A 20,791-nucleotide genomic window follows, 5' to 3' on the forward strand; every position below is an offset into this window, starting at 1 on the left:
GCGGTGTTGCGGGCGCCTGCGTGTTTTGGCGGAGAAGCAAGAGCAGTCGCAGACGAGGGAAGTCGCGAGCGCACGGGCCTCGGCTAATTGCCGGCGTCGCGAACAATGGACGGCAGGCGCCTGCCAGTGACCCTCACCTGCGTCCCTCGCCCATCGACCCTGCTCGCCGTCACCGACGCTTCCACCGAGAGGACGCGATAGAAGCGTCTGCGCTGCTCGGCCTATGATCGCTGACCTGTAGAACCCTTTCTGCGCCGCGGACCGTGCCATCGCCCACGACGCGCCGCGTGCAGCGCCATAGCCCGCCGATTCCTGTGGCATTCAGACGCCCCTAACCACACAGAACAGCGCCCACCATGGCGGCAAAGCGCAAGGCGGCCGCGATGGCGCCCGTCGATGAGGACCCAGTAGATCCTTCCGATGAGCTCATGTTCCTGTGTCTCGGGGGCGGCAACGAAGTCGGGCGGTCGTGCCATATCATACAGTACAAGGGCAAGACGGTCATGGTGCGTGGCATCCCTTGACGACATGTGTTTGGCATTGCTGACGCAGGGTAGCTCGACGCTGGTATGCACCCCGCGCATGAGGGACTGTCGGCCATGCCCTTCTACGATGAGTTCGACCTGAGCACTGTAGACGTTCTCCTGATATCACAGTAAGTACCTCGGTTTTGTACGCGACCATGTTGGCATTTGGAGGACAAGCGCGGCGCATCACTGCAGTCGGACATTGCGGATACCAGGCTTCATGTATACGAGAACCAATGGAATATATTTGCATCGTACTGTTCGACTCGGTGATGTGCCTCTCCCACCATCATCCGCTCGCATGTACATAGTATCTGCATCAGCGAGACGACCGCTACAGACTGCTAACACCGCAAAGTTTCCACGTCGACCACGCCGCCTCGTTGCCGTATGTACTTGCAAAGACGAACTTCAGCGGTCGTGTTATGATGACCCATCCCACCAAAGCCATTTACAAGTGGCTGATCTCAGACTCCGTGCGAGTGGGCAACATGTCCAGCTCAGCAGAGAACAAGATCCAAATGTACACCGAGCAGGACCACACAAACACCTTTCCCATGATCGAAGCCATCGATTTCTACACAACACACACCGTTGCTGGCATACGGATAACGCCGTACCCAGCAGGCCATGTCTTGGGCGCAGCAATGTTCCAGATCGAGATTGCAGGCCTGAAGATCCTCTTCACCGGCGACTACTCCCGAGAAGACGACCGGCATCTGGTGTCCGCTTCAATACCCAAAGATGTCAAGATTGACGTCTTGATCACCGAATCCACCTTCGGTATCTCGACACATACTCCACGCGTCCAGAGGGAAGCCCAACTCATGAAGTCAATCACTGACATCCTCAACCGCGGCGGTCGAGCCCTCCTCCCCGTGTTTGCCCTTGGCCGTGCTCAAGAGTTACTCCTGATTCTGGATGAGTACTGGGCTAAGCACCCAGAGTACCAGAAGATCCCCATTTACTACAATTCCAGCCTGGCACGCAAATGTATGGTTGTCTACCAGACGTACGTGTCAGCCATGAACGACAACATCAAGCGCCTCTTCCGCGAGCGAATGGCCGAAGCCGAAGCAGCAGGCGATGTGAGCAAAGGTGGGCCGTGGGATTTCCGCTTTGTGCGCAGTCTAAAGTCGCTCGAGCGCTTCGACGATGTGGGGGGCTGCGTTATGTTGGCGTCCCCGGGTATGATGCAGTCTGGCACCTCGCGCGAGCTGCTTGAGAAGTGGGCTCCCGATCCGAGGAACGGTGTAGTCATTACCGGTTACTCCGTCGAGGGCACCATGGCGAAGGAAATTGTGAAGGAGCCTGACGAGATTCCTTGCATCACCCAGCGAGGCAATCAGCAGCGCCGTCTAGGCGGAAATGAAAACGAACAGAAGAAGATTCCGCGCCGATGCACAGTCCAGGAATTCAGTTTTGCTGCTCACGTCGACGGCAAAGAGAACATGGAGTTCGTGGCAGAGGTCAACGCGCCTGTCGTCGTAAGTACAAGTACCGTTTGCTGGTTTCCCGTAGTGGCCATAGCTAATCGGTCCATGCCCTTGTAGATCCTAGTCCACGGCGAGAAAGGTAACATGAATCGCCTCAAGTCCAAACTCCTCGGGTTCAACGCGCACCGCAAAGACCCCGTCAAGATCCTCTCTCCCGCAAACTGCGAAGAAGTCCGCATTCCCTTCAGAACTGATAAAATTGCCAAGGTCGTCGGCAAGCTCGCATCCATCTCACCACCCGTACCTCGAATAAAGGGCGAAGGCGAAGAGAACGGTGACCTGGACGAGCAGCCTAGTCTAATCAGCGGTGTCCTCATCCAGCACGAGACAGACTTCAAGCTCTCCTTCATGGCGCCAGAAGATCTGAAGGAGTACGCCGGTCTGACCACCACGACCATCGTGTGTCGACAGCACATGCGGCTGTCGGCAGCAGGCGTGGATCTGATCCGGTGGGTGCTCGAGGGCGCATTCGGCGCTATCAAGGAAGAAGAGATCACCGACGAGGCAGTCAACGGCAAGGAGGTCAACGGGAACGGCAACGGCGTCAAAGAGCACGCAGACGAAGAGATCAGCCGCTCGAGCACAAAGTACGTCGTCATGGACTGCGTGAGCGTGCTGTGCCGGCCGGGCGGCCTCGTCGAGGTCGAATGGGAGGGCAACGTGATCAACGACGGCATCGCCGACGCCGTGCTCGCGGCGCTGTGCACGGTGGAGAGCTCGCCAGCGGCCGTGAAGCGTGAGTTACCTTTCCTCGCTCTTCCCCTAGCGCATGCTAACTTGACCGCCAGAATCCTCCCGCCAACACGCCCACTCTCCCTCCCCCTCCGAGCCCAACGACGACCTCAAACTCTCCCACCGCCCGCACCCCCACCGCACCGCCGACCCCTCCACCCGCCTCTCCCGCCTCTTTCTCATCCTCGAAAACCAATTTGGCCCCGACGCCCTCACCCCGCTCTCCCTGCCCCGCACATCCGCCTCGCTCCCGCCACTCACCATCCCTGCCACCCCCACCCCCGACACCAACGCCACCCCCAACGGCACCTCGGGCATCACAGAACCCTACTCCGTCGCCGCCGCGCCTGCCGTGACGCCCAGCACCTCGCTCTCCCCCGAGGACAAGGCCGAGCTGCGGCGCCTGCACAACCTCGGCATTCCCGTGCCGGGCATCGAGATCCGCTTCGACAAGTACGCGGCGCGCGTGTGGCTCGAGGACTTGGACGTCGAGTGCGCGCAGAAGACGCTCAAGGCGCGGATCAAGGCCGTGGTCGAGCGCGGCGTGGAGACGGTCAGCGGGTTATGGGCGTGAGGGGGTGTGGTGGTGTGGTATGCCATGGTCTGGTGCGGAGAGGAAATGACGTCGAGGGAGTGTAAGATGGACGGGATTATATGATAGTTTTGAGATTGGCTGATCTGGGATGTTGGCTCGTACGATCACCCTGGTTGGTGGGTTTGAAAGACAGCGGATTCGGCGAAGCTTTGGGTTTCTTCGTGGGTTTGCTCTGCCGCTTACACATGTACCTGTAGAATGAATGCTTCAAAGCTTGACATGCACTGCAAACCACGATTGTTCAGGTCACCGAGCAGCACATCATTTCGACAGACTCAGTCGATTTGTTATTCTACATACTTTTCCAGGCTTCAATCACTATAGAGAAAGCTTCTCAGTCTCAAAGGCGAGCTGGGACAGGTTGCAATGCCCTTGAAATGTACGAACATTCCTCAGTCGCCGTTGCCCTCGGCCGCAATTTGTGCATCGGCGACGTCGAGCTGGTACAAGGCAAAAGAGCAAAGTGAAGTGTTGGTGTGAGGGACCTTGGAAAGAAATACAAAAATGTGGTGGCCACATGTTGGGGTCGGTTTTGGGTAGAGTATCCTAATTAGTTGCTGAAGCCGGTGCTTTTTTCGGAAGACGCTGTACGATGCCTCCACCTCATAATGGTGTCATGGGAGGGACATTTGGGTCAACATCCTCGCCTGTCTCGTGTTGGTAGATAATGAGGTCGACGCTGAGATGTTCAGCATCGTTTTTGAATGTAAATGCGGACAAAGACTTACATTTTGCCATATTTGTAGCCCATCTTGAACAAGTGGCCAGCTTTGCGGAACTTGAACTTCCTCATGAATTCGGTGACCCAAACCACGTCGTCACCCGCCTCATGATAAACGTGACAGTTGATGACCTTGACGACGCGAGCCGGACCATTCTTGAGATACTCGCCACGATTGACCCAGTTGTAGCCACCTCTTACAGGATAGCTAGGGTTGACGATCGAAAGGAGACGGTCGAAAAGACACTTGGCTATGTTTTGGCGGGCGAAGTCTGGATGGACGTAGCATTCGAGCTCGAACGTGTAGCGACACATGCTGCCTTTGTCGACGAAGTCATCAATGTACGCAATACCGACAATGTGCTCATTGACGAAAGCTTGAGGGCCCTTGAGGTGAGAACCCTTGAGCACAGCAACAATGTATGGGAGGCCTTCGTCAGTAATGTTTCGAATTCGCTCTACGATATCCTTGGTAGCTCGGGGTAGGTGCTCGTGCGTATGAAATGAGTTCGTGACGTAATAATTGTAGAGCTCCTAGTCAACGATTCAGTCGCTGCAAGTGCGGAAAAGAGTACATAGACTGGCATGACTTACTTGAATACCTTTGGCATCAGCCGCAACAACAGGTCGCAAGTATATATTGCTTATAGGGCGATAGCCAGGGTCACGAGGGGGGAGCTCTTGGTTCTGGTTCTGGTTCTTCTTGGCCAGCTTTGCCTGATGCCTTCTCTTGCGGATTTGATTCTTCTCATGAATATGCCTCAGATATTGTGTTGCTGACTGCCCCGCGGCCTGCTTGTGATTCTCTTCGTCGTTCATGTCGAGCTCTGCCTTGGCTGGGTGTTGCATCGGGTTGAGAAAGTTGGTAGTGTTGTCAAGATAATCATCCCAAAAAGGGCGATGTTCGGTAATGTCGATATCACTGAGTGGTGCAGGAGCACGATGAGCAAATGCCTTCCAAAAGTCCTGCGGTGGGTCGCCTTCGATCTTGGTAGCAATCCAGCTCCGGGGGACAATCTCGTAATTGATCGTTTGTTGAGCAACTTCTTCGCCATCGATCAAGACAACGCCTCCTTCGACCTATGCATCGAATTAGCGAAGTGGATCATGAACAACAAACTTCGGTTAGACATGTTGTCTGAGTCGTGCTGTCACATAGTGCGAGTACTTCCCTTGACACCTTCGAACTCAACCGACCGGAGAAGGTCGCTCTGATTCTCGATGCAGCGCTTATCATGACCGTTGATCCACTTCTCGATGCCTGCGCCGAAATGACGATCAGTGAATGCATGGCGGGCTGACCAAGTTTCCGGCGGCGGAAGCCAGTCACCGTTCCAGTCAACAAGCTTCCTCACATCGTAGTCGGGATCGCCGTTGCATTCCGACTTGCACTCCACACCACCGTCCTCTTCGTCATCAGGGATTGGCTTTATGTCGCGATTCTTCGGCCAGACGTGGCGCTTGCCCCTCTTCCAAGGGTTGGGCCCTCCCGTCGGAGGCTCCGGCTTCGGGTCGTCGTTGCCCCACGCTGCGTTCGTCGGCTCGTAGTAGCCCCATACTCCATTTCCTTGCGCCTGCTGCTCTGCAGGAGAGGCAGGGGGAGAAAGCGGTGCCTCCGGGCGAGTTTCGACAGTCAAGCTGTAGCTATATCAGTCGGACCAAAAGAAATCCTGCCTTCGCTAGGGCGGATCAATGTAGGTAGACTCACAGTTGTGGTTGCGTAAAATGCACCTCTGAGGGATCGGCGCCCTCCAACTTCAGTACCTTCATCTCTGGGGTGGGGTTTGCTGTGTCTGCATGCAGGGCGTCACCATTGCTCTGCTTCTTACGCAGATGAGGAGGAACGTAGCGGGAAGCCATCTTTTTTCCGTTTCTGCCGCCTTTGTGAGGTCCTTTGTGGGGTTTGGATTGTTCAGCGTTGGGCGACGGAGTATCGTGAGTCGAGTCTGAGGGGGCTGGCGTTGAAGGAGCGAACTGGTGAAGGTGAGACGCTAAACGGACAGGTGGGTCGGCATCATGGGTATAGTCTGCTATTGTGTCGTGGTGGATGTCAAGCTTCTGCCACTTGCTTTTCTTTCCTGACTTCTAGGGGCCGTTAGTGAACGGTGCAGCCGCACATGACAGAGGAGCACAATCTGAGGGCCTGACTACTCGCTCATCTGGGCGTACGTACCTTGAACGCTTTCGACATCTGCTCGTGCTGCCAGGTCGGCTGCTCTGTGGCACGCCCCTTGGGCTGGGCCATGTTTTGTTGCGATGATTGGCCGCTCTCCTCGAACTGGGGTGGTGGTTGTGCATAAAGCATCTCGCGGGAAACCCTTGCCAAGTGTGCCATGGTAGCGACTTCCTCTATCAGCGGGTCTAACGGAATACGTGGGGCCCGTACACCCAGGGAATTTGCGAGCATACAATTGACTTGTGACTGTGCAAGGGAGGACGTCGAAGGTATGAGAGGAAGAGGGGTAGAGGAAGGTCGAAATGTGGTCTTTGTAAGCACACGGTTGCTGCCTGGGTCACGCTTTGGGGGCAGGTGAGAGAGTCCGTTTGAAGGGGGGCAGAAAGCAAGTACTGCGGTCTATCATTTTCTTTTACACGTGCCATTGCTCTGTAGCAAACCTAGCGCAGCATGGCTTGAGGATGAATGAGAGGTTTGTGTACCCTATCCCGGTCAAGATTCGTAGTATGCTTCTGCATGGCCTGTAGGACGGTCCACAGGCTACACATGACATCCATGAGTGAATCAGTAGACGATTCACGCTGCGTAGATCCCCTTGTATGAACATTGCCGACATGGTGTATGTTCGTTCGTAATCCGCATGTGGAAGGTTTAGCCGACGTCGGAGAACTCCACTCGACTTCCGATTCTGCCTGAAGGCTGGTTACCACAACACACAACAGCGCAAAGATGCTTTCAATCTTGCGGAAAGCGCGTCTGAAGGACAAAGAGATGAGAATCTTGATGCTGTACGAATTCCAGCTCTTGCAAATTAGAAGACGTTGCTTCTAACTTGAACTAGGGGTCTGGACAATGCAGGAAAGACTACCATCGTTAAGAAAATCATGAATGAGGACGTGAACAGTGTCAGCCCGACGCTAGGCTTCATCATCAAGACAATTGAGTACGACGGGTAAGACTGGTTCATGAATGGGCAGGACCGAATGCTGACGGATGAAGCTACAAACTGAATATTTGTATGGCGCCTACCAGCAGCAACTTGGTCTCAGAAAGCTGACGTCCCAGGGGATGTGGGCGGCCAAAAGACGCTGCGGACGTATTGGAAGAACTACTTTGAGAAAACCGACACGCTCATCTGGGTGGTTGATGCTACCGACCGCGAGCGAATCGACGACTGTCGGCGTGAGCTGGAGGGGCTGCTCCAGGAAGAGGTGCGTGGTACGGCAAGGAGAAGCACATTCCACACTGACACATGCAGCGGCTCATGGGAGCGAGCTTGCTCGTGTTCAAGAACAAGAGCGACGTGTCGGGATCCATGACAGAAGACGAGGTTCGGCAGGTATGTGCGGTGCAACACAGAAGCGGCCGGTTGTCAGGCCAATAACGCGGTGCAGGGTCTCCGGCTCGACGCCATCAAGACGCACAAATGGACCATCATGGCGTGCAGCGCCATGACGGGCACGAACCTGCAGGAAGGGCTGCGGTGGGTGGTGCAGGACGCGAAAAGCAGGCTGTTTCTGTACTGAGCCAGGCGGATGGCGTGGGCGCTGGCGAACGTGTTGGGCGGCTGCAAGGGGCAACCCGTGCAGTTCCCTGGTTGAAAAGTGGGCAGCGCGCCGCCGTGACAAGCGCGGCAACGGTCTCGGGCGCCGTCAGCTGGGAACTCGGGGGCAGCAAAACAAACAAGTAGACACACGCCGCTTCTTGACTTTGCCCTCACCCACGCGCGTGCTGGTGCTGTGCAGTGAGCCTTCGTCTGCCTGCTCGCGTCCCTCGTCGATCTGCGTTTCGTCAAATTCGAAACGACCAGGGTGCGCCGGCCAAGACGCAGCGAACCGAGCGTTCGTGTAACTCGACGTCCGTGTGTTTAGGACCAATTCGCCCCAGCACTACGTTCATTTGCAGCAGCTGTTCGCATGCGAGGATCCGCGGTGGGCGCTCGTCGGAATCGCTGTTTATCCCAAGCTCCCGAAAATGTCGAACCAGGACGAGGTCGATCCTCGCCAGTTCCTCGAGCGCATGCGCACGCTGTCTGACCTGCGAGACCACGAGGACGCCGAGCGGGTCAAGAAGCTCGAAGAAGAGCTTATACAGGGCCGGAGCGAACGACTCGCGCGCAGAGCAGGTATGCCCCCGTCTCCTGAGAGCTGTCGGCGAGCCCCATGGCAAGGCCTAATCAAAACAACAGAACGCGCTCGCTCGCTGTCTCCCGACAAGCCCACCACGCCCCAATCGCACCGCTCCCTCGCCGACGCTCCTCGGAGTGTGCAAGACAAGCTCGCTGACACGCCCACGCCCGCCATGGAGCCGCCGTCCCAGGAGAGCGCCCGCGAAGAGTCCCTTCAGCAGCTGACGGGCTCGCCCGCACAGCTCGTCGATGACACGGAACCGAAAAAGCCCGCCCCGAGCGCGGCTGCACTGGGCCGCTCAGGAACGCTGTCGTGGCAGCAACGGAGGCCGCAGTCGGCCAGCATGCGGAGGCCAATCTCGGTGGCCCTGGGCTCTCCAGACAGGGCGACAGCTGGCTCACCACGCACCTCGGAGCCGCCCTCTCCAGAACGACCCGCCTCGCGCACGCAGATAGCGCAGTCGCTGAGCGCCAAAGACCCTTCTTGGTTCAAACAAACAGCAGATCGAGGGATTGGATCTGCCGCGTACAGGAAGAATCAGGAGGACAACGTCTCTGAGGCGGGGTCTATATCCGGGAGGAAACAGCTACCCGGCATGACGCGCGACTCGACAGCGGAGCTTGAAGCAGCATCCCCGCCCCTGGAGAGTGCTCGTTCGAGCGGTTCAGTCCGCAGCAGCGCTCTCCTCGGTAACCGCATCTCCGCCACCGCATCGCTATCTGGCCCTGATGCAGAGTCGACCTCCAAGCCCAAATCGCCGCTTCCTGTGCTCGATGCGCAGAAGTTTGCGCCTCCGTCAGAGGGCGGGTCTTCCGTGGACGGAGGTGATCGCGGTTCGGTTCGTGGCCTGGCAATGTCGCCGACGCAAGGGCGCATCTCTCCTGATCGCCCCGCATCTCCCACCAAAGGCATGGGCGGTTTCGTTCAGAGCGCCATCATGAAGCGTAGCGACAGTGTGAGCAAGAGGTGGAGCTCTCAAGCACCACCAAGCTTGAGCCGACAAAATTCCACTCTGAGCAACAGAGGAAGCACCTATGGCACGCTGCCTCCACCGGCCTCAAGACCGAGCACCCTGAGCCGAGACAACTCAACCGAGCCTTCGTCTCGACCAAGCTCTAGCGCTGGTCTCGCAAGCATCACCAAAGACGCCGCGGAAAGCCCAAACAAACCGGACTTCGTCAAGCCCGCGCTACCTCGCCACAGCCGTAGCAAGTCTGTTGCGTCTACGTTCAGCGAAGGTCAGCCGCAGCAGGATGAGACTTCACCTCCAAGTCCATCGAAGCGCTGGAGCCCGACAAAGTCCAGCTGGCTAGAAAGCGCACTCAACAAGCCAGAGTCTCCGAAACCCCAGCAACCGCCTCCGCAGCAGCCCGCCTGGATGAGTGAGCTGAGTCGCATCAAACAGCAGCGCGGCAGTGTAGATTTTGGCAAAGTGAGCCCATTGCAGAGCCCGCCTGCTGATTTTGCAACAACTTCTGGTAGATCATCGCCAATCAAGGAGGTTCAACTGAGACCTGTGAGCCTGCGTACTAGATCAGAATCTCCTTCGAAGAAAGAAGAGCCAACTCCACTTCATAAAACGATAAAGCCATTGCAAAGCCTGCAAAGCTTGCGTGAGAAGCCTGACTCACCAAAGAAAGAGGAGCCAGCACCCATCGAAGACGCAAAATCAGTGCTGCCATCTCCGAAACCAAAACCTGTGGTAGGTGTAAAGCCATTGATGCCTGCCGACGAGAGTAATTCTGCAGCGGACGAATCTGTACCCCTGAGTGCAGAGCCCGAGACACCGAAAAGCCCTCCTACTACAACAGCTACAAAACCTGCAATATCTTCATCTCGTTTCGCAAAAGGTACTGCTCTTTCACCTGCTGCCGTAAAACCGAAGCCTGACACACCGCCAAAAAAAGACTTCCGTGCAACCTTGAAGTCACGCCAACCTGTTGGAAGCAACTCAAAGAGTGAGGAAGTCAACGAGTTGCAGAACGTTTTCGGGAAATTGAGACGAACGGAGACGAAGAACTATGTTGCGCCGGATGTGTTGAAAAATAATATCCTCTCAGGAAAGAATGCTTTGAATGTGACAGGCGGACCAAAGCCTTCCGTACGCCGAGACGAATTCCGAGACAGCCTGGTGTCGACAAAAGCCGCTATGTTAGCGAAAGCTCAAGAGGAAGGGTCTGCTGCTCACAAAAGGACAGATAGCACCGCCTCCGCCAAAGACGCCCCAACACCCGAAGCCATAGCAGCCCGAAAGAACCTGGGGAGGTCGGACAGCTTTTCCAAGCCTCTGCCTCCGAAAGAGACAGGTTTTACACCAGAGGCAATCGCCCGGAGGAAGAGTCTCAGGACAAGCAGGCCGGTGGTTACTGAAAAATCCGGGCAGCCGATTGCTCCGCTCGTGAACAAGGAAACACCCCTTTTAAAGTCTAGCAAACTTGCAGACCGATTCAACCCGGCTTTGGCAAACATGTTGGCGCGAGGACCGCCACCTATGGCCGGATCTGGAGGTACTGCCAAGGAAGACGTAGAAGAAACTCTGAGCAAGCCAGCTCAGGAGGAAAAGACCGGCCCCGCTCCAGAGTTGACTCACATGACCAAGGGAAGGGCCCGAGGACCGAAGAGGCGAGCACCAGGTGCGAAGCAGAGTGAGACGAAGTCAACGGACACTCCGCAGAAAGCGAACATAGAAAAGGTAGCTCCAGTCGCCACGGTTCCGTTGGTCAAAACCGAACATGTTTTGCCCAGCTCTGAGCCCCCTAACAATGCCCCAGTGGACCGAACGCCTGCCAGAAATTCATTGAAGGACAAGCCAGTCACACCGGCAAAATCTCCAGATCTGTCCAAGAGACTTTCAAAGTCGCCAACGCCGGAACCGCCAAAGAAACCCGCGTCTCTGGAACTGAAGCGGGAGGTGTCCTCTGAGCCTCAAGCTACTTCACAAAAATCGCCTTTCGTGCCAGTCGCGCAGTCTCCTAAACCTGTACCATCGCCATCGTACTCTGTCAAGCCGAGCTCGGTGTTCCAATCACGACCACTGCCAACGCCCCTGCCTCAGTCAGAGAGTCAGGCTTTGAAAGAGATTGCACCTCCCAACACCGGTAGTGCTAGGAAGGAAGAGCAATCGCCGGACAAGCCATCCTTCTCTGTAAAGAATGCCACAGCTCTTTGGGGCAGTCAATCGACTTCGTCATCGCCCGTCTCGACCAAGCCGAAGTCACCTATCAAGCTTCCGACGAGAGCAGACGAACAAGCTGCAACAGAGAACGTCGGTCTAAGCAGCCCTGCTGAGACACCGGAGCCTACACAGCCTAAAATGCTCGCAACAAAGCCAAAACCGGCCGGTCTCGGTTTGGGCGGACTGGGCAGTCTGGGGGGTTTAGTTGCAGCACGATCGAGAGAATCGACACCCCCGAAGCCGTACCCGTCTAAGGTCTCACCCATATCGCCACCCGTGATGGGCACCAGGCCTCAGTCTGAGCCTTTCAAAGAGTCTCCTGCACCCGAGAAACCTGCCGGGGTATTCACCGAGTTCTTCGACGAACAACCAGTTACCACAGGAGTTTTGCCCGAGAACATCGATACGGTCCGTATCCTGAAGACTCCACCGTACGACTTGAGCCCTAATGGAAAAATCAGGACCATCCGAAAGCAGATCCATGAAGTGACAGGGGACGGAAAGATTACCGCTATTCACGCACACGATGAACATGTCTTGTTCCAGGACTGCATTTACCTATGCATTCACACCTTCAGCAATGCCAGCGGCTCCAAGGCTACCGAGGTCTATCTCTGGGCAGGTAATGGGGTAGCTGAATCTACCATTGAGGATGTTCAGCTCTTTGCCAAGAACTATGCCAAACAAAACCAGGGGACCTTGGTTTCGATACGACAAGGAAAGGAAACGCCGAATTTTCTTGACGCGCTTGGGGGCATCATCATCACGCGACGAGGAGCATTCCCGCCGGCCAAAGAGTATATGCTTTGCGGCCGTCGGCATCTAGGTCGCCTTGTATTCGATGAAGTCGATTATGTTCTCAAGAGCCTCTGTTCGGGATACACTTATATCATCGCTACTTCACGTGGAAAGGTCTATCTCTGGAAAGGTCGAGGATGTTGTGCAGAGGAGTTAGCAGGTGCACGTCTGATGGGCATGGATCTAGCACCAGGAGGCGACTTCCTCGAGGTTGAGGAAGGTTCGGAACCAGCCGAGATGATCCAGGTTTTCCCTCCTACCATCGGCAAAGGACCTGCCATTCCCCGATCGGCGGACCACTGGCGGTACAAAGCTTCCTCGGAGCGATACCAAACGCGGCTCTTCAAGATCGAGCAACAGCAGTCTTCGGGATGGGGGAGTCTCCAGGTGAGCTCTTACCTTCCAGCCATGCTACGTCGGCCGTCGTGGCAGTTTAACAGAAGGATGTCCACTGAACGGGAACAGACGCCAAGTCCTCCCAAGTCTCCGCTTCCGCCGGGAATGAGCACTAAGATCGTGGAACTTATGCCGTTTTGCCAGCGGGATCTGGAGCCTGAGCATATATACGTCCTCGATGCCTACTTTGAGATGTACATGTAAGTTGTCCTCGTGTCGCTACGTTGACCCAGACTAATTCAATGTAGTATCGTTGGTCCCCTCTCCCGCTCGCAACATCACGCTTTCTCTACCGCTTTGATGTTCGCGCAAGAATATGTCATACTAGCGGTGACTGAGGAAGACCGCCCGATCAAACCTCCCACGACGATCTTACTCGAAGGCGTCCCGCGGGACATGCGAGCCGTCTTCCGCCATTGGGATGACTCAATAGTGCCTGCTGCCGGCCTCATGAACGGCAAGCTCGGCCGCGGCAAGAGTCTACGGATCGTCAGCATGGAGAAGGCAATTGAAGCGACGCGGCGACGATGAGACTTGTTATATACACTCGATGGGCGTTCTGGGCGACTGGCATGGTGATCTGGGATCGATCTTGACGACTTGCATACGCTGTTTATGTTAATGATTGAGGGATGGGGGTTAGACGGAGGCCCAGAGCTATACTTCTTCCTTGTGTTAATGGACTCAGATACGGTGTCTTTTCTGTAAATACGTTGCATGCATGGATGGAAGAAAGCCGAGCAGCGGGCCGGCTTTGGCGAAAATCACTTCTATGAACCATATGGTATACTTCATCGTCGTTCCATTCCGTGATATACATGCAGGTATGCTTGCTGCGTCGGGTGACCGGCGAGTCGAGATCAGCAACCCAATGATTGCCGCTCGAATCAATGCTCCAAAATCCTTCCGCCGTGGGCGCATGTCACAAGCTTTCGTCATCCAGATCGAACCTTGCCTTCCAGAACCGTCGTCAAATCCCTCCCAAGCCCATCCTCCTATTCTCTCTGGTCAAACAAAGCGAACATCACACTAGCCCCCAGCCGCCGAATCGTCCGATTCCCGTGCGTGGAGACCCTAGCACGTGGCACAGTATACGTCCACGGCCCCGTCTCCTCCTCGTCTCCATGTACCTGGGCGACGCTGCTGCGCGGCGAAGACTGGCTGGACGCTGGAGACGTGTGGGCCACGGAGAAGGTCGGGGTCACGGGCGTTATGGGGGCGCTGAGCGTTGCGGGGAGGTGGTGAGTGGAATCTCCGGGTCTGAGAACACACTTCCCGTCGAGGGTTGCGAGAGATGGCGTGGCTGTGGTTTCAATCCCCGTTTCGGAAGCGGTGGTTGTGGTAGTGGTATGTGAGGGGATGTCGGTGGTCTTCTTAGACTCTTCCAGGGCTTCGGGGTCTTTCTTAGACTCCGCAAGAGCTCGGAGGTCGGCCTTCTTTGTCTCGATCAGATTGTAGGTCTCCTGCTTCATAGCTTGTACCGAGGCGATGATTCTGTCGATTTGTTCGCTGGTGGTCGACTTGGCTGGAGACTGCGAGGAGCTCGTGGACGAATTTGAAGCGTCAAGGGCGCTATCGTTACGGCATGGGCCTGGGTGTGGCTGTGAGGGAGATGATGCGGAAGACGACGGGGAAGGCTCAGTGATGAAGATGGGCTGAGATGGCTCGGTGCCGGGAGGCGAGGAACCGCGTGTTCTTCGTACCACGGCGAGGGTTGCGGTTTTTAGCCATTCTGAGATCGCAGTGTAACTGTGGGTGCAGATTAATCGGAGACTTGGCCGGATTCGAGGAAGCTCGGGGTTCCAAGTGCGTGTGAGTGTCCAGCTCAGGTGTATTAGCAGCTGTGAGGTGGTGCTTCGGGGACTTTGTACCAGTGGTCTGGTACGGCTTCCTTGAGTGAAATTACGGTTACGGTAAGTGTGCTAGGGCTCGAGTATAAAGCTCAGTGCCACAAAGCGGATACATAATGTAGGCAACTGAGGTGAAAGGACTGTAATGGTCGAGCCGGAACGGGCGGTGAAACTTCTGCACAATGAGTGTCTTCAGGGTCCTATAGCGCTCACTGCCCAGGTGTGTGCGCGTAGAGTATTGATAAGAATCAAAGAATTGCGGATCGCGAAACATGTATGAAGGCGATGTACATGTGACAGTTGAAAGGCATTCCAAAGCATGAAGAGCATAGTGGAGAGATGCTACAAGACTCGAACAAAGAATCAGCAATAACGGAACGAAAGAATCTGAAAAGGAGCGACGGTGCAGCCTTGTGGATATCTGCATGGCAACGGCATCCTGACGATGAAGGCAAATCGTGATAGTCGCGATGACGCCCGAAGTACAAATGACACAAGCATTCAAGGAGCGAAACAGATTCAAACTGAAGCCCCCCCCCCCAATCCTATCATAGCTACCGGTATTAGATCGAACCCGTGTTGTCTTTGTTTGAAGAACTCGAACACTCTCAAAGAACTTGCAACACTGAGTGACCTGTCTATATTTTCAACTCCTTCCATATAATTAAGATCAGACTTTTTCATTTCGGGGTCAGGAGCACCCGCATGCTCTGCTATAGACACATGTGAGACCCAAGGCAATCATAGATCCGGTCTGTGGAATCACTGTTCTATCCCGCTCAGCAGCAGTTGACCCATGGGAGATTTTTTGTAAGAAGCACGGTAGGTGACAGTAAAAACTTGGCTTTCCATGCCTGGGACTTCAGGTTAGATTATTAAATTATACTTTCACAACAGTATGATACAGCAAATTTCTACAAGGGAAGGTATAATTTTTTGTGGGAGCCACTGTGAAGAACGATGATTAACGCTGGGTTGCAAGTTCTTACGTTTGTTAGCCCATCGCAGTCAAGCTCCTTCTACATCAGGGCAGCTTCATCGCCTTCCGGAAGTACCCAATGCGGGAAAGTCCATCAGCGTTCGACATCTCAAAATATTTGCCTACTTCGGCGACTAACTATCGTCCAGCTTCTCCTCTAATGCTTAAGTATCTCCTAGGTTCTGCATACATGGCGTGACGCGTACCTAACAATGCACTGGTGAGCTGCACCCATAATGCACAGCATAATCGTACACTTACACAGTGATCATAAATATGCGTATTTTTGGTTTATAGGTTCTATACTAGTCTCACAATCTAAGTTGCCTTCCCAAGTTCGTATTTGTCTCCTCGCTTGTTCGTATTGCCAACAATTGTCGAACGAATAATGACGCACCTCAACAAGCTAACATGTCTCCACCTGGCGGCAGGACATCTGACCATGCGCCTGCCGACATGTCTCCACCAAAAAGGCCCCACCATATTCCGCCCGTGGATACTTCCGATCGCACATCCATCTCGCCTCCAGCATACCGGTCCACGCGTCCCCACTCCCCTGCTGAAGCAAACTACCGATCTGAAACTTGACCTGCCGCAAGATACGGATCGGCCGCACCACGAACGCATATTCATGCACGGGACGGCAAATTAATTGTTTTGAGTGGAGACGGGAAAATGTGATAACGTTCAAACACGAGGAAGCCATAGGGCGGTGTTCGTGGAACACGATAGAGTTCGACGACAGGTCGTGGTTCCTGTCACTAGGGCTGAAGGCTGCAGAAGGAGAGCGGATGCCTGTTGTGAAACCAGAAAGGATCGTTCAAGATCGGCAAAGCATGGGCAATAAAAGAAGGTGCTGTTCCGTACGAGTCTCTCATGCCGCTGCCTTATGCGATAGCGCAGGAGGTGTAGTCACTTAGCCTGAGCTTCGAGAACCAGACAATTCAGAGCTGGCATTGCTAGGATCTTCGTTGCAGTATAATTCCCCGCTTAAGGGCCGACGATGTACAGAGTATGGCTGCTTCTACATGCTCCACCTACAATGGGACATTGGGAATCCGATATCGAGATCACGATGTGTTGAGGCGTGGATGGAGTGAGTGGTGAAACAACAAGACGCCATTATTCGGGGTATTCCTGGCCTATCTACCCTGGAGTAAACACCGTGAAACGCCAAAGCACATAAAGAAAGCGAGGAGAAATGAAAGTGCCAATAATGGCGAGCCCAAGCACGAATTCGTGTATTTCATTCTTCAAACGGTCCAGCTCATGTCAAATGAGTGAGAAGTAGAATGTACAACGATGGCGTGATATAAACAAGTGTGATGTAGAGCCGGAGCCGCCAGCGGACAGTGGACTGTACCGAATTAGCCGATCACCGGGCCACGGCCAGCCTGAAAGCTGGTTGAAAGGTGTGATAAGGAATGTGTTGTGCCAAATTGCCGATAGGAATATATCTGTGCTCCGCTGTCCCATCTATGGTGAACGTGAGTTGTTCGACATCTCTGCGTCCACGTACCGCGGCCAGGTGTTCGTAAAGACAAGGTATTTGATGCTTTCGAACGCAGGGTCGAAGACGTCCTCGGTGAACTGACTGGGTACAAGGCTTCTCGTGCTCGAAGTACTCGATACACTCGTGCCGCTGACGTTCGATTCCATACTGGCCGGACGATCTAGGGTATTTTCCCAAGGACATACGACGTTGTCCCCAACGGGGCTTGCGCTGCGATTTGCTGGCATGTACGGATCATATTCCATACCCTCGAACTGCTCCTGCAGTTTCTTGAAGATCTTATATTCGATATTGATAGGTGTTTCTGCGGTGAACGGGTTGACAAGGGTGAAGAAAATGAGCGACGCTTCGGTATGCATCTGGCGTCTTTGGGCGGTTGTGACAGTGCGCAGGGCGGACCATTTCTTTTTAAAGTTTCGTACCTCGCGAAGGAAGATGGTGTTTTCGGCAGTAAATTCGCGCGACGCAGTCCACTCAATCAGCGACTCAATATTGTGCTCGATACTGGCCTCGAGCGCTTGCATGCTAGCCTTGGGCTTCAGTTCCTTGCTCAATAATGAGGCTGGTGACTTTTCGGAGATGTTCGAAGGAGTGGAAGTGAGCGAGTCCGTGTCGGTCGACATAGAGAGCGATCGCCGCTGCGTGGTTCTATTCTTGGCGGCATCCCGCAAAGGTATCAGGATGAGGACTTGCTGACATACGACTAGGGAAGGAAGAAACCTATCGGAAAATATTAGTGATGCGCTCGACTGCATAGCCGCCCGGCCCCCAAATGAAACAAAATCGTATTCGTTGTTCTCCGGCATAATAATGGCTTCCCGCGATCGCCACTTGCGGACGACAAGGCGTGTGCAATGATGCCCGGGAATACAAGAATACTTCGGAATGGCACTCAGCCGAGTTAAGGTGTAGACTCACCAGCCTGCTGCAGGGAAGAACTTATTAATCGCCCGCATTCCGGGAAAATCTCCTTGGGTGAAAGCAATCCACAGAGGGGTGCCGGGTAAACTTGATCAATTGTCAGCTCATGTAGGTACAGAAATAGAGCAACCACGTACCCCGCGAAGATCGCGAGCCTTGTCTGCCACGCCCAGGAGTGAACATCGTTCACATTGCGTATCTTCCAGAGAATCCAGGGTCCGACGATCGCAGTCCAAAACAGTTGAACAAGAATAGATGGGACCCTGTGATTATCAGCTACCGGAATGTTCAACGTTCCATGAAGAGATCTTACCACTCGGCTCCTTGGCGGCACTGTCGCGAGCCTACAATAGGACCGAAGGAGCCATACGAAGCGTGGAAGCGCCTAGAGCCAAAAAAGAGGCCTATTGCTGGAAGTAGCTGTTGCCGTTAGCAGCTGGCACACAATGAAGTTATAGTCGTATGTCAAGATCTGGATCGTATACCCAGGCCTCTACTTGTGACCGCACTGGAAGGGAGGGCTATACCGAGATGACAAGTCCGATGACGGTGCCAACATACACCTTTGCTGCAGCGTCAAGATTCAGCCAGGCTTCAAAGAGACCCTTTGGTGTCCAAGAGAGTCTCTTCTTGCGCGCACCGGCGAGAAAATCCGCCTTCATCCGGCGCTGGCTCTCGTAGGCGGTGAGAACTCTAGCATTGCAAGCTGCAGGTGGTTAGATATGTTTACTTATAGTCAAGCGGAAGCATACCTTGGAAGATTGCCATCCCTAACGGGAGGAAGATGGACATAACCCAAAATTCAGCTGAACAAGGCCAGTGCCCGTTCAGTGGATAGACGAGCAGCACCAAGACCAAGTAGACATGGAGCATCGACACCGAAGTAAATACAACATCGAGGCCCCGAATTCGGACACAGAATGCTGAGCGTTGGCGATACAGGAAGAAGAGTTCAACAGCGAGAACAATGGTGTAGAGTATGGCTGCGACCACGTAAATGATTCCAGCAGCGTCAAAGTTGGGAGCGCCTCCATCGAGTGAACGTGTTCGGATTGGAGACATATTGAGCATACTGATGTGCCCCAGGCACGATCGAGGAAGAGAGTTTTAAGGTGTCGACATGCAGGCTCGGCATTCATAAAGACAGAAGAAACACCCAGACAAAAATATCAAGACAGAAAATACCGAGATATTGAACGGGCTTGTCACATGAGTGGAAGTGGAGGGGATGCTTGCTAGAAGAGCGGCTCGGTGTACGAAGCTGATGGGGCTAGGTGTCTGGACGTATGCACGGAGGAGGGATCAGGACGGTAAAAAAAGACAAAGCAGACAAGTATAGCAGCATCGCAGGCGGCAAGGGAGCATTCGGCTGCTGCCGAGCAGATGCGTACCTTGTGTCACATATCCAGGTCCATTTACGCCAGGCGCGAGATCAGGGAGGGCGCTGAACGCGTGAACGGGCGCGCGCACGGCGAGGACGTGTCACAAAAACGCCACGGGGCCACAAGCTGCTACGTTGCCATCCCAATAACGGGCGCAGATATGCAGCCGCAAAGGGATGGCCTATTGAAGCGATTGTGAGCTCTGCGGTGGGGGTTGAAGTTGGGGTGTGCTCGGGATCCGCGGTTGCCCTACGGTCGGTGCTCTCATCGGCTGATGTGCGATGAGGCGGATCGAGTTTCGTACCAGGAACCCTAGCACGAACACCGCTGACAGCACCGCGAGCACCAATTGGCCGGCCTGCCGGCTTTTCTGACGCCTGTATCGATGCGATTGCTGCTCGGATTGCATGCTGCTGGCAACTGCGCTCTACACATCCACCACCACCACAATACGCCTCTTGGCTCCTCCGCCTACTCCAAGCGGGAACTATGCGCATCGCCCACGATATCCACCAGATCGGTGCGGGGATGACCGTGCCATGGACCTGTTTCAGCACCGAGAGTGATTCTTCCGTCCTGATCGACAGGTTCATGCAGTTTCCTCCTTCTCGCCAACAATCCCGCACCAGGCTGGCGGGACGTTCGCATTGCTGACTACTACTGTCACTGACATCAAGAGTTTCAAGTCACACCTTCTGGAAGGCTCTGAGCTGAATTCCATCTCCTAGACCGGCTGCTGCCACGTACCTGAAAGCCTCGTTCATGCGGATACAACGTCCTCTTTCGTCACTATCGCTACCCCAGACTCAAAGTCGGTAGCGTGCCTTTCTTGGAAAAGAACCCAGACATGACCACAATTGAAGCTATGACTTGTGCTCGTTTGAGACATGCAGTCTTGGTCGCCAGTAACGTGGACAGCTTGAGGGTTGCCTCTTCCTAACACTGTACGACCCCATTTCAGAAGAACTGTATTGATAAAGTATGCACGGTCCCGTGCACGCAGCTGTGTGGCCACTTCTTCACGTGCGTTTAGAGCCAACAGTATCCGGCACAAGTGACCTGTGTCACATTAACCGCGCCGCATTCTCGCTTCAGACAACTCCACCGACACCATGGCGATCCGATCATCGTCCCACCACATCCTGGCAGGGATCATATCAGCGTTCGGCTTTCGACGTGCCCACTCGTCAAGATATCCATTATAAGAAGCATGCATCATCTAGCCGGGAACGGCGATGGTGAGGGGAAGACGACCAGGCAATTGCCTGCAAGATTGACGTCAAGAAAAGCTCAGTCGTTGGACCTGTTTACGGTCTAATACCCTAATTGGTGGATCACATCGTATTACGCCGTGGTATCGGTAGCCTTTTCGGCGCGCGTAAGCACTCTCTTTGCACTCCG

The 20,791-nt window shown here is 54.6% G+C and overlaps 6 protein-coding genes across 6 annotated transcripts; 3 read left to right on the forward strand and 3 right to left on the reverse strand.

The window, feature by feature from the left end:
* The first annotated feature begins 6 nt into the window (after positions 1-6).
* CC84DRAFT_1165993 (cleavage and polyadenylation specifity factor) lies at positions 7-3,609 on the forward strand. The gene is made up of 5 exons (XM_018178846.1): positions 7-506; positions 558-655; positions 886-2,014; positions 2,081-2,759; positions 2,812-3,609. Exons 1-5 carry the CDS (start codon positions 357-359, stop codon positions 3,327-3,329), a joined length of 2,574 nt encoding a protein of 857 aa, XP_018034187.1. The 5' UTR covers positions 7-356; the 3' UTR covers positions 3,330-3,609.
* Positions 3,610-3,678: 69 nt separating this feature from the next.
* CC84DRAFT_1260897 (uncharacterized protein) lies at positions 3,679-6,406 on the reverse strand (the record flags this gene model as incomplete). The annotated part of the gene is made up of 6 exons (XM_018185024.1): positions 3,679-4,029; positions 4,079-4,605; positions 4,666-5,151; positions 5,250-5,709; positions 5,780-6,156; positions 6,245-6,406. The coding sequence occupies 6 exons, from the start codon at positions 6,404-6,406 to the stop codon at positions 3,954-3,956; spliced, it is 2,088 nt and encodes a 695-aa protein (XP_018034188.1). The 3' UTR covers positions 3,679-3,953.
* A 553-nt stretch (positions 6,407-6,959) lies between these two features.
* Positions 6,960-7,947, forward strand: CC84DRAFT_1165994 (ADP-ribosylation factor). Its single transcript, XM_018178847.1, has 6 exons — positions 6,960-7,035; positions 7,089-7,199; positions 7,247-7,263; positions 7,313-7,458; positions 7,506-7,586; positions 7,642-7,947. The coding sequence occupies exons 1-6, from the start codon at positions 6,977-6,979 to the stop codon at positions 7,771-7,773; spliced, it is 546 nt and encodes a 181-aa protein (XP_018034189.1). The 5' UTR covers positions 6,960-6,976; the 3' UTR covers positions 7,774-7,947.
* A 5-nt stretch (positions 7,948-7,952) lies between these two features.
* CC84DRAFT_1165996 (uncharacterized protein) lies at positions 7,953-13,510 on the forward strand. Its single transcript, XM_018178848.1, has 4 exons — positions 7,953-8,372; positions 8,436-12,736; positions 12,815-12,945; positions 12,994-13,510. The coding sequence occupies exons 1-4, from the start codon at positions 8,222-8,224 to the stop codon at positions 13,274-13,276; spliced, it is 4,866 nt and encodes a 1,621-aa protein (XP_018034190.1). The 5' UTR covers positions 7,953-8,221; the 3' UTR covers positions 13,277-13,510.
* A 230-nt stretch (positions 13,511-13,740) lies between these two features.
* On the reverse strand, positions 13,741-14,925 carry CC84DRAFT_1177769 (uncharacterized protein; the record flags this gene model as incomplete). Its single annotated transcript, XM_018180303.1, has 2 exons — positions 13,741-14,667; positions 14,887-14,925. 2 exons carry the CDS (start codon positions 14,923-14,925, stop codon positions 13,741-13,743), a joined length of 966 nt encoding a protein of 321 aa, XP_018034191.1.
* A 1,940-nt stretch (positions 14,926-16,865) lies between these two features.
* On the reverse strand, positions 16,866-19,235 carry CC84DRAFT_868076 (uncharacterized protein). Its single transcript, XM_018187725.1, has 6 exons — positions 18,761-19,235; positions 18,536-18,714; positions 18,322-18,428; positions 18,146-18,271; positions 18,006-18,095; positions 16,866-17,807 (listed from the first exon to the last, which is right to left on the reverse strand). The coding sequence occupies exons 1-6, from the start codon at positions 19,077-19,079 to the stop codon at positions 17,051-17,053; spliced, it is 1,578 nt and encodes a 525-aa protein (XP_018034192.1). The 5' UTR covers positions 19,080-19,235; the 3' UTR covers positions 16,866-17,050.
* Between the last annotated feature and the right edge of the window lie 1,556 nt (positions 19,236-20,791).

The sequence above is a fragment of the Paraphaeosphaeria sporulosa genome (assembly GCF_001642045.1).
Source record: "Paraphaeosphaeria sporulosa strain AP3s5-JAC2a unplaced genomic scaffold CC84scaffold_7, whole genome shotgun sequence".
NCBI lineage: Eukaryota > Fungi > Ascomycota > Dothideomycetes > Pleosporales > Didymosphaeriaceae > Paraphaeosphaeria > Paraphaeosphaeria sporulosa.